Here is a 12,164-nt window from a genome sequence, read left to right as displayed (position 1 = left end):
TAGTCCAGTCAGGTTCTCCTATATCTAAATTAAAACAGATCCATGCTAGGACAAATAAACAATTTGTTCTTAGGGAATCTAACCTCCTATACCTTCACCAAAAATTACCATATTCTCTCACTGTCTCACAGCAGTATCTAACAATTATGGTTATCAGAATAATCACCAACTTCTTTTCTTTAAAACCATCCATAAAACCAACAGAAGTTCATGCATGAGTTAAACTAAAATCAGAATTACAAGTACAGTAAACACTCACCAAGATACAAAATCTAAAATCAAAAACAAAAAAGAAAACAGAATCAATTAATTTAACCTAGCAACTCATCCCGAATTCTCAACTGCAGTAATGCGAAGCCGAGGGGGCTGCTCGGGCTCTCCATTTCGCTTCCAGAAAGCCCTCCGCCACCACACCTCGAAGCCCCTCTGTATATTCGGGCAATCCTCACCCGAATTTAGAAACCGATCAAACCATGCCAGTAATATCTCCTGTTGCATCCCTAGCGGCAATGTCAGAATTGTGTTAGATAATCCATCCTCAATTAAGTGTCTATCGAGCCCTTTGCATGCTCGCCTCATCCATCCAAAATCCTCGTAGAATGGTTCTAGCCAAGTCTTTAGAAGAAGGCATCGGGCCTCTTTTGAGACCAATACCTGCCCCTTGCCCACACCAACAAATAACCTTGCGGTGACGCGGCTCACCTCATACCGGTGAATTGCTGGAACTTTTGGATGCAATTCTGCAAGCTCAGTCTGTGCTGCCCATGCACGCAAAAAGTCATCGGCTATTTGCCGATCTATCAAAATGTCGAGCATCCAGTGGAGATTGTCAGCCTGACGTGCGATACGCGTTGCCTCAGCGAGATTGGATGCAGCAGCTTGTATAAAGTGATCGTGAAGGAGTTTGATACAGCTGTTGCAAGCGGAATACAGAGATTCTTTGCTCAGATCGCTGCCCGAGGGACCACTGGTGCCTCTGCTACTATGAGAATTGTTGCTCTCCCTGAGCATTTTTGACACTAAACCCTTCATCTCACGCCTTGCCTTCTCATCCTTGCCTTCCAACACCACCTGGAGCAGCCGAACTAGAATCTCTTCCCCGCCACTGTTGACATTTCCATTTCCATTTCCATTTCCATATCCCATTCCAATTCCAGATCCATTTGCCTCCTCGGCTGAAAAAGAAGTGGTCACTTCAAGGGAGACTCGCTTCAGCACCTCCCCGGCTCCTGAGTTTTCGAGATGCAGTTGAGTTAGCAATGTGGCAACCTTTTCATCATCATCTTCAGCCCATGGTGCTGCCTCAAGGTACTCCAGGCACGTCAGTACACCTGCATCAAACACAATTGCCGCTGATACCTACCCAATAGAGGAAAACACACAAATTAGAGTTGATTAAAATGGTGTGTATATATATATATATATATATTATAATTGCTTAATTGTAATTGATGCCGGTGAATTAAGGTATACCTTAAGAATGCCGAGCACTTTTGAGACATCCTCCTTCATCAGTTGCCGACGGAGATCTTTACAATACATGAGGCGAAGAGTCTCGATATAGACCTCAACATCATCACAATCTGAGATCTCTACAATGTGGGGTAGAGATCGCTGCTGTTTTGACCACCGGTCTGACAATTTTGCTGCGAAAAATCGGCTATGCGCAACAAGTATATGCCGGTGCACATTTAATGAGACTGTAAGCCCATCTTTTGAAGTAAGTGTGAGGCGCACATCGCTTGAATTAGGGTCATTGAACTGATTGCCGGGACTGCAGTTGCCGAGCAACTCAGCCACGCGATCCTGGAGGATCAATTGCCGGTCCTGCACTCGAGGCGGTCCTGAGGGCATGGAAGGTGGAATCTGATTGCTGATTCCGGCGGTGGGCCCTCGGGGATGGTATTCTTGCTCATTTGACATCATGTCAAACAGAGTGGGGCTCGACCTGGTCTTGTCCAGTGGCAATGGAGGCGGTGACATGGGGTTGAGTAAACCAGCATTAAGTGCCGAATTGAACTTAGAGTAACTGGAAGGGTAGTTGGGATAAGCAGGGAAAGACGTGGCGGGTTGGTGCGGATCCATTGTTGGTGGAGCCCAGCTGCGAGATGGGGACTGAGAGAGAACAGCCGGTGAAGTGTCAGAGATCCCCGGATCGGGTTCAGTCTGAGAGGGGATCGCAGTCCGATTGTGGGGCAGAGGAGGAGAAGGAGCAGAGAGAGGCGTGCAACACCAGTTGGCGTCGGTGGAGACAATATGAGTGGAATGTAGAGGAGGAGGCGGCGTCGGGGTGGAGGGAGAGGAGGAAGCTGAGGCAGATGTGGAGATGACAGTTTCTCGACGTTTGCGGCGCTTGGTTTTGGCGGAGTGGGAATGAGAGTGAGATTGGGGTTGGGATGGGGTTTGAGTTTGGGTCTGGGTTTGGGTTTGTGTTTTGAGGTGGGAGGAAGCAGCCATCGAAGAGAGAGAGAGAGAGAGAGAGAGAGAGAGAGAGAGAGAGGGTTGGAGTGGGAAAGGACAGAGATTCTAGTAATTCCCACCACGCTGCTAAGGTCGGAGTCGGAGTTGGAGTTGTCGTCTTTTGGGTTAACACTCAAGAGTAAATGAGTAATTGATTGCCTATAAAACGGGGAATCCGATGATTAGTTGCTCGTAATCGCGTATTTATACACTGCTGTTGCTGTAGCAGAAAACCGGAGCTGTGACTGTGAGTGGCCGTGGGCCATGGCAGAGAGAGAGAGAGAGAGAGAGAGAGAGAGAGAGAGGAGGCGGTGTAAGAATTAAGGGTGTCAGTGTCAGGAAGAAGATTAAATGCAGCGTGGATAAAGAAAGAGGGAGGTTCAGGGATTTGGGAAGCGTACAATAAATTACACAATAAATACAGACCGTCGGTTGCAATTAGCCAATTAGGTATCTTTTGTCTCGAGGTGGTTCTCAGCCACTTTCGGGTCCGATTTATAATATGAAGATGAGCATCGGACGGATGTCATCTGCTCTGCCTCTGCGTCCTTCATTGAAATCATGTCCAGATTTTAGCTTTGCATTAAAGTCAGTTCTATGCAGCCAAATCGATCTTGCACAAAAATGTATACCATCACGGCATCACGTAATACAAGACAACGGCATTTTGATTGACTCATAATTGAGATCTGAGAACTAAAATTAATAGGATAATTATTAAACATCCAATGGAGAGCTCCAGTCAAGATCAAACTCAAGAGGATTAATGATACTTTCTGAGCCTTCTTATTAGTTACCATAGTTAGATTTATTTTTACTCTCTGTTCAAATGTAAATGGAAACTGCTATATAAACAACTACAGTGTAACAGGCGTGACAGACAACGAAATCAATGAAGAGAACATTCTAATTTTATCCTTCTTCCATAAGATACCTTTTAATAATTTTAAAATTGAGATGTCCGGTACCGGTACAAATTTATCATTTTCTATTTTATAATTCGTACAGGATGTGCTCTGCAAATGTACAAAATTTATTTTTTCTCGAGCAAAAAAGGTGGTAAATAATCATGAACAAAATATAATTGATATTTTCCAAACTAATAAAATCAACACCGGTTAGTTAACTTAGTTGTAACCTCAATCTGATAGATGATTGTGGATTCAATGATACCCACGAGCCACGAGTTGTGATCGGTGCGCACAACTTTTAGGTCGGGTTATAACCGTAAAGAACACAGGTAAGACTGTCAGAGCAAAAGAAAAGCATGTGAACCGGGGCCTACTTGCACGAATTATTTTTTGGTCTGAATTTTGGAGAAGTGTGCGGGACATTTAGCATAGCATCGAACCCAAGCAAGGAAATCCGGCCATGTGCGTTCCCTTTCAAATCAGCTTTTCTTTTCTCTTTTTATAATATATATATCTGACGTCGCTTGGAAACAATCGCTGGGTCCCGCACCTCTTTATTCAATTACGATTTAGAAGAGCCTCCGACTTTTAATTCAAGGGAGATGACATGAGTAGCCGCACTCTCATTCTTTATTATCTCTCTAATTTTATTTGTTCAATTTCGTTCACATTTTTTATGATCTATAAGAAATTTTGCGAATCTAAAATTACGAACGTCTTCTACACAATTTTATCTTTTAAATGAGATCATGATGACATACTTTCGAGCTCGTCATCACACAAGTATTTATATCTCGTCATTTAAGTATTTATACATAGTATTTTTCACATATGACATTGCTGACATTTAAAAGTATTAATATCAAGTATTACAAGTATTTATATCTATGCACTAAAGTATTTATACCTATGTGGTCAACTATTTTTGTTAGAGAAAGGTTGACGCAGGGACGGTTAGGGAAATGTGATGCGGAGATGCGGGGTCCACGATTGGAGATAAATACTTAGAAGTATAGGTATAAATACTTGTACGATGCGGTATAAATACTTGCACAATGAGGTATAAATACTTGTGTGACGATGAATCCGAAAGTACGTCATCATGGATCTCATTTGAAAGATAAAATTGCGTAGAATACATTCGTGGTTTTAGATTCGCAAAATTTCTCATAGAACGTGAGAAATGTGGAAGATATTGAAAAAAAGAAAAAGAAAAACTCACCTCTAAAAACGTGTATGATTCTTCTCCCCCATGTAGTTTGAGTGGTCTCTCCATATAGTTATACATGCAAGTATTAATATCTTAATTTGCAAGTATTAATTTATTATTTTCCAAGTATTTATACTAGTGTTTTGAATAAATTTAATTAAATTAGTTAGTTAAGTTAGTTTATGGGAAGTTAAAATCTGTTTAAGAGATGGAGGTATAATGCGGGTACTGGAGTGTGGGGATTGAAATAATTATTCTTAATTTAAATGGTTTCATATATACAGTGTGTTTTGAGAATTAAACAGTCTTTTCGCTAATATTTTTATTTTTAAAATTTTAAATATGATCATCATATTAAAATGTACTTGAGATTAAATTTTATCTTTTTAAAAATTTTTACTATATATTTAGAATTTTTGAAAATCAGTGTTTTTTATTATTTTTTACTTAATGAAAAGTTGTGATTTTTAAAAATTCTAAAAAAATAGTAAAAAGTTTCAAAAAAAAGTATAAAATTTGGTCACCAAGCACATTTAATATGAAGATCATGTTGGAAAGTTCGAATCTACTATTTAAACTTTGAAAATAAAAATATGAGAAAGAAATAAAATAGTATCTTTAATTCTCAAAACAAGTTAACTACCCTCTCTCTCCGAGATTTTTATTTTTACCCAAAAAATAAATAATTTTATTATAAATAACCACGTTTTTCGAAAAAATTTATTTCTAAACCGCATATATTCTGTGTGGCCCGAATTAAAAATTCGGACCGTATAGAATATATGCGGTCCGAATTTTTTTTTTTTTTTTTTTGCTTTTTTCAAATGGCCTAGGCAATTTTTGAGTGATAATATCTCACGATCTGTTTAGAGATTTTGGATGAAACTTCACAGTCTTGTTCTACGATGTCAAGACTACATGTCGGTCAATTTTCATGAATTTTGAAGATGTTTTCCTATGTTAACCAGGGATGCAAAGTTGGACTCAGAAGCACTCCTTTAGCAGTTCGGGCAATTTTTGAGTAATGATATATCACGATTTGTTCAGATATTTTAAATAAAACTTCACAGACTTGTTCTACGATGTCAAGAATATATGTCGGTCAATTTTCATGAATTTTGAAAATGGTTTCCTATGTTAACCAGGGATGCAAAGTTGGACTCAGAAGCACTCCTTTAGCAGTTCGGGCAATATTTGAGTGATGATATCTCACGATCTGTTTAGAGATTTTAAATAAAACTTCACAGAGGTGTTCTACGATGTCAAGAATACATGTCGGTCAATTTTCATGAATTTTGAAAATGGTTTCCCATGTTAACCAGGGATGCAAAGTTGGACTCAGAAGCACTCTTTTAGCAGTTCGGGCAATTTTTGAGTAATGATATCTCACGATCTGTTCAAATATTTTAAATAAAACTTCACAGACTTGTTCTACGATGTCAAGAATACATCTCGGTCAATTTTCATGAATTTTGAAGATGGTTTCCTATGTTACCCAGGGATGCAAAGTTGGACTCAGAAGCACTTCTTTAGCAGTTCGGACAATATTTGAGTGATGATATCTCACGATCTGTTCAGAGATTTTTAAAATTCATGAAAATTGACCGACATGTAGTCTTGACATCGTAGAACAACTCTGTGAAGTTTTATTTAAAATCTCTGAACAGATCGTGAGATATCATCACTCAAATATTGCCCGAACTGCTAAAGGAGTGCTTCTGAGTCCAACTTTGCATCTCTGGTTAACATAGGAAACCATTTTTAAAATTCATGAAAATTGACCGACATGTATTCTTGACATCGTAGAACAAGTCTGTGAAGTTTTATTTAAAATATCTGAACAGATCGTGAGATATCATTACTAAAAAATTGTCTGAACTGCTAAAGAAGTGCTTCTGAGTCTAACTTTGCATCCCTGGTTAACATGGGAAACCATTTTCAAAATTCATGAAAATTGACCGACATGTAGTCTTGACATCGTAGAACAACTCTGTGAAGTTTTATTTAAAATCTCTAAACAGATCGTGAGATATCATCACTCAAATATTGCCCGAACTGCTAAAGGAGTGCTTCTGAGTCCAACTTTGCATCCCTGGTTAACATAGGAAACCATTTTCAAAATTCATGAAAATTGACCGACATATATTCTTGACATCGTAGAACAAGTCTGTGAAGTTTTATTTAAAATATCTAAACAGATCGTGAGATATTATCACTCAAAAATTGCCTAGGCCATTTGAAAAAAGAAAAAAAAAAAAATTTCGGACCGCAAATATTCTAGGTGGTCCGAATTTTTAAATCCAAAAAAGAAAAAAAAATTTCGGACCGCATATATTCTATACGGTCCGAATTTTTAATTCGGGCCGCACATAATATATGCGGTTTGGGTAGAAATAAATTTTTTCGAAAAACGTGGTTATTTATAATAAAATTATTTATTTTTTGGGTAAAAATAAAAATCTCGGCCTCTCTCTCTATATATATGGGATTAAACTCCTAGTGTAATATAACATTTGGAAAAAAAAACTGAAGATGACTATATGTGAAAAAAGAGCAGAATAAATTTTTTATAGGAGCAATCAATTTATTATTTTTCGGCATGATTTTAATGTTATGGTTGAGTTATCAGTACATATTCAAGTATATGTCATTGTTTTAGTGACAAAAACAATATATTTTCTATAAAATATAGTAGATTTGAAAATTTTGAATGAATATTTCTTGAAATATTAAAATTTTTTTAAAGTGAGGAAATCCACCTATTTCCATTTTGGTACTAACTTTAAAAAGAAAGCTAATAACAACTTACAAAAAGACATACAACAATGATATGCACAACAACATATAGGTACTGAAATAAAAAGCATGCTCACATAGCAACAAAATCAACATAAAAGTACTAACAACAAAAACATGCTCATAGTCCATAGAGCATCAAAAGCAACATTACATAAATATTTATCTTACTAAAAGATCGATACCAAACATTTCATCTTACTAAAAGTAAAAGTAAGCGAGTGCATGATCAAATAAATATTTATCTTAGAGTTATTACTTGTAATCAATACTTAAAAAGAGGCGAAGGAGAGGAAGAGGGTGGAGAAACTGGTGAGGCCGGCTGCATCAAATGATGGTACCTTGATTTTGCTCAGTTCCGAGACAATTAAAGGTAAATTATTTTACTTTTAATTGAGTGTGTTGACTATACTTAGTGGTCAAAAAAATAGAGTTCCACATGGCTACAACATGAATGATGAATAATATATTTCATTATTAGTTATTACAGTATTTTAATTCGAGTAGAACTAGGGTGTTCTTAAGTTTACCAAGTTTTTTTTGGTCTAACTTCAGTATAAAATTCGTCAAATTGGTTTTAAATGACGAATTCAAATCGTTAAAATCTGTCTAATGTGAAAATTTTAAACATTCAAATTCATTTAGTATAAAGTCAAGCGGTCAAAAACGTTCAAAAGATGAATGCATTAAAATTAATTTATTATCCTTCTAATTTTGACCTATTGACTTTATACTAAATTAATTCGAATGTTTAAAAGTTTCACATGTAGATGCATCACTCATAAGATAGGTGGATTTTAACGGTTCGAATTCGTCATTTGAAGCCGATTTGATAGATTTTAGACTTGAGTTCACCAAGAGACTTGATGAACTTAAGAACACCCTAGTTCTACTCTTTTAATTATATTACAATAGCTTGATCTACTATTTTAGTAATGCAATTTGAACGATGAGATTAGCCTATTTTATCCAGGTTATTCAAAGAAAAATGAAATTATACTAGGAAGAAAAGTATTATATCATTGTAGGCAGGATCAGAGCCAAAATTTTAAATTATGAAGATTAAACAAAGATTGAGAGCTAAATACTAATCATATAATTTTTTTCATACTGAATAGGAATCAATTTTACATTATTCATAACATTTTATTCTAAACTATATAGAAATTTATATAAAATTACAAAAATTTTGAAAATTACTGGGTCAATTGACTCTATTCACCACATATTGGTAAATTTTGTTACCGAACCAAATATAATATATAACAAAGAAATCTTATCAAACACTAGAATTTGAAACATTGTACATATAATAAATTTTAATATAATATAAAAATATTTGAATTGCATAAATATAATATATAACAAACTGATATCAATGAACTTTTTTAATATTTAAATATTTTGAAATTAATTGTAGAAGTATTATCAAAATTATTAAGATAATTGTTATCATATATATATATATTTTTTTCTATTTGCTTTATCATGTCCTCAACCAATCCTCTAAAAACAAAACAAGACTATTCCGTGGAAATGATTTCTCACGGGTTCACAACTCAAAAGCATAAAAAAAAAAAAAAAAAAAAAAAAAAATGATGTGGGTCACGCATACCTAATCCTTGTAAAAACAAAGAAAAACAAAAAGTGTGAGAACAGTAACCCACCGCCACACCGGCTCCCTCAACAAGCAAAAAGTGCGATAAAAAATATGGCTGTTCCGTTATCTGGAGGCAACGAAACGGGCTATATATATTTCGAGGTAAAAAGGTGCAGCCATGCATGAGTCATGAGTGCTTGCAAGATTATGGATCCAATCATCCAAGTGTGTGGGAAGCAAGGTTCAAGCTGTGCCAGGTCTCAAATTACGATATCAACAGCAAATGTGCTAAGAGGGATTGAATAACCTTTTTTTAATTTTGATGTAATTTTATGTGGTTGTAAACATATTTATTAATTAAATCTTGATAGCTATTATTAAGTTTCCATACCTCGTTCTTACCTCCGCCATTGTTACTATCTGACTATGCTAGACAAATATTTTATTATATAAATTGAATTTATTATTCGCACTTCGTTATTCTTGACAAATTGTGCTTCAGAAATTAATTGTTCGTGGGAAAAAATAGAAAAAAAAAAGAGGGAAAAGATCACCAGATTACTTTTTTCACACATCGATTCAGAGGTGACAAAAGTCGCTATAAATTGTTGAGTTTGTATAGAACACTTCATCTCTTTTCTCTTCCTCTAATTGTATGTTTTTTTTCTCTTCTGATTTTTCTCTTGTTGCAAACTGACCTTATTCGACAAAGGAGATTCAAAAGGATACAAATTAATTCAATTAATACATTACAAGGGGGAGCAAGCTCAACTCAATAAAGGATAAAGAAAAAATAAACTTAACCCAAACAGATAAAAGTTGTAATATTTCAAAAGCTTTTTTAAAAAAGTATTTTTTTTACTTTTTTTTTTAAATTACTTTACCACTCAAAAGTCACCTAAACATCAATACTACTTTGAATATTCTGTCTACTCTCAATAACTATACAAAGACTCTCAAAAGACCTTTCTAAAAATCCATAAAATACATCTTGAAACAATAGAATACAAACTTTCTTTTGACCATAATAATGAAACACACATAACGACTAGAACTAGGGTGTTCTATGTTCATCAAGCTCCTTTGTGAACTAAATTCTAAAACTTATTGAATTGACTTCAAACGACGTATCCAAATTGTTAAAATTATTCTACTTTACAAGTGATGCATCTACATGCAAAAAATTTAAAATTTAAAATTAATTTTGTATAGGTGGTCAAAAGGCGTCCAAAAAATGAATGCATTAAAATTAATTTATAAACTCTCTAATTTTGACCACCTAACTCTATACAAAATTGCAGGTATGGAGGTATATGGATCAGAGGTTACGGACCCGGTTACTGACAGCAAGGTTGGTACAAGGGACGGTACCGGGTATCAACTCAGCAAGACAGATAGTGGATTACTCTTGGTCTGAGTTCAGTCCTACCAACAGGATGACAAGGGAGATTTGTCTATGCACGTTGCTTTGTACCAGTTGGTGGATCTGGAGGCAGAGGAACAACCTCATCTTCAGAGGAGAACTGGTTCCCCCGAAGTGCTAGGAGATAAAATATGTCAAGAGAGTAGGTTATGGGAAAAGTTGTGCTAAAGTTTGCTGTTTAAATTCGTTTTCTTTAGTAGGATGTAATTCAGTTTGACAGCCACTGTCAACAAATTTCAAAAAAAAAAAAAAACTCTATACAAAATTAATTTAAAATTTTACAATTTTCGCATGTAGACGCACCACTTGTAAGATAGAAGAATTTTAACGGTTTGAATTTGTCATTTGAAGTCAATTCATCATTTTAGAGTTGAGTTCGCAAAATGATTTGGTGAATTTAAGAGTACCCTAGTTCTACTCCACACATAACTAATTAATAACACAAATAATTTAAACATACTAGTTTTCTTAACAAGTTGTAAAACATTTTATTAAGTTTATGTAGAACTTTGAATCACTTTATTAGAACTCGTATGAATAAATTATATGACCAAAATACAAAAATATGTCATTATGTCTAGCAAACGATCCACATAGCATAGTTAATTGCTGACTGAATTGGATTATTTTTATTTTTTTTAATTTGATAGTGGCTATCAATATTAAATTTAGATGCAATTACAACAACATTCAGCAATTAGTACTATCAATATTGGATTAATACTAACTTGAATAATAATAATGTAGATCTCAAATGATTTAACATATACGAGACAATCAACTTGAACTCGATACTTTGTGATGTGATATGAACGATAGCGCAAACAAATCCAATTAGATTAGATCTCGCCGCATCTCCTCTCCTTCCGTTCATTTCATAATTAATAGTCGCATTTTAAAGCAGCAGCAACAACAATAAAAATATCATTATTTGTCTATTGCGCACACACATCATGCCTTCCGTAATAATTCTTCCAAGTATACGCTCCGCGCCATTTGTATTTATTTTTCCCTATTTCATTCTTGTGTTTGAAGTATATGCCTCATTCCGTCGTTTACAAGTCTCTTCCCCCCAACACACACACACACACACACCGTGTTGGATCAGAGTTTGAAGCAGCTTGGGTCCGATGCCCATTGGACCCAAAGTGGTTCCAATGGGTTCGGTAACCGTCTGATCTGCTTTAAGATTCGCGCCCGTAATTTCGCGTCTGCTTTAAAATCCGTATACACGAATCCTAAAGCAGATCCGACAGTTACCGAACCCATTGGAACCATTTTGAGTCCAATGGGCATCGGACCCAAGCAGAAGTCGAGTTTGTGATGGCCACCAATTTAAATTGAATCATCCAGATATTATCGTCAGATAGTTTCACTTCAAAAGATAATTAATGTTCTTATATTTTAAGCTTTTCTTTAACAAGGATATATATATATATATATATATATATATATATTTTAATTATCCCTATGGAATATGGATGTTCGGTTCTTCTAATCTAAAACAAGTTACTCTAATTGAAACTCTCTCATTTTAAAACAGATTAGTAGATTGGTTGTGTAGGCCGGTTAATGAGAAGAATGGAGAGATTAGGAAACTAAGGTCCAGCCCAACAGTTCACAAGGGATATGCAAAGCCTATATTAAAAATGAAGAGCTATGCTTAGCCTGCTTTTCTTTAATTGGGCCGTAATGAAGCCCATAAATAAATCAGTCCTGGCCAGACATTAAAATACACCACATGCACCTCGCCGAAGAGGACAA

General features: G+C 35.4%; 1 protein-coding gene across 1 annotated transcript; it reads right to left on the bottom strand.

Annotated features, from left to right (window-relative positions):
- Positions 1-194: 194 nt before the first annotated feature.
- LOC144558217 (BTB/POZ domain-containing protein) lies at positions 195-2,580 on the bottom strand. The gene is made up of 2 exons (XM_078307007.1): positions 1,474-2,580; positions 195-1,359 (listed from the first exon to the last, which is right to left on the bottom strand). Exons 1-2 carry the CDS (start codon positions 2,455-2,457, stop codon positions 325-327), a joined length of 2,019 nt encoding a protein of 672 aa, XP_078163133.1. The 5' UTR covers positions 2,458-2,580; the 3' UTR covers positions 195-324.
- Between the last annotated feature and the right edge of the window lie 9,584 nt (positions 2,581-12,164).

This window comes from Carex rostrata, chromosome 8 (assembly GCF_964058835.1).
Source record: "Carex rostrata chromosome 8, lpCarRost1.2, whole genome shotgun sequence".
NCBI lineage: Eukaryota > Viridiplantae > Streptophyta > Magnoliopsida > Poales > Cyperaceae > Carex > Carex rostrata.
This window is presented reverse-complemented; position numbering and strand designations above follow the sequence as displayed.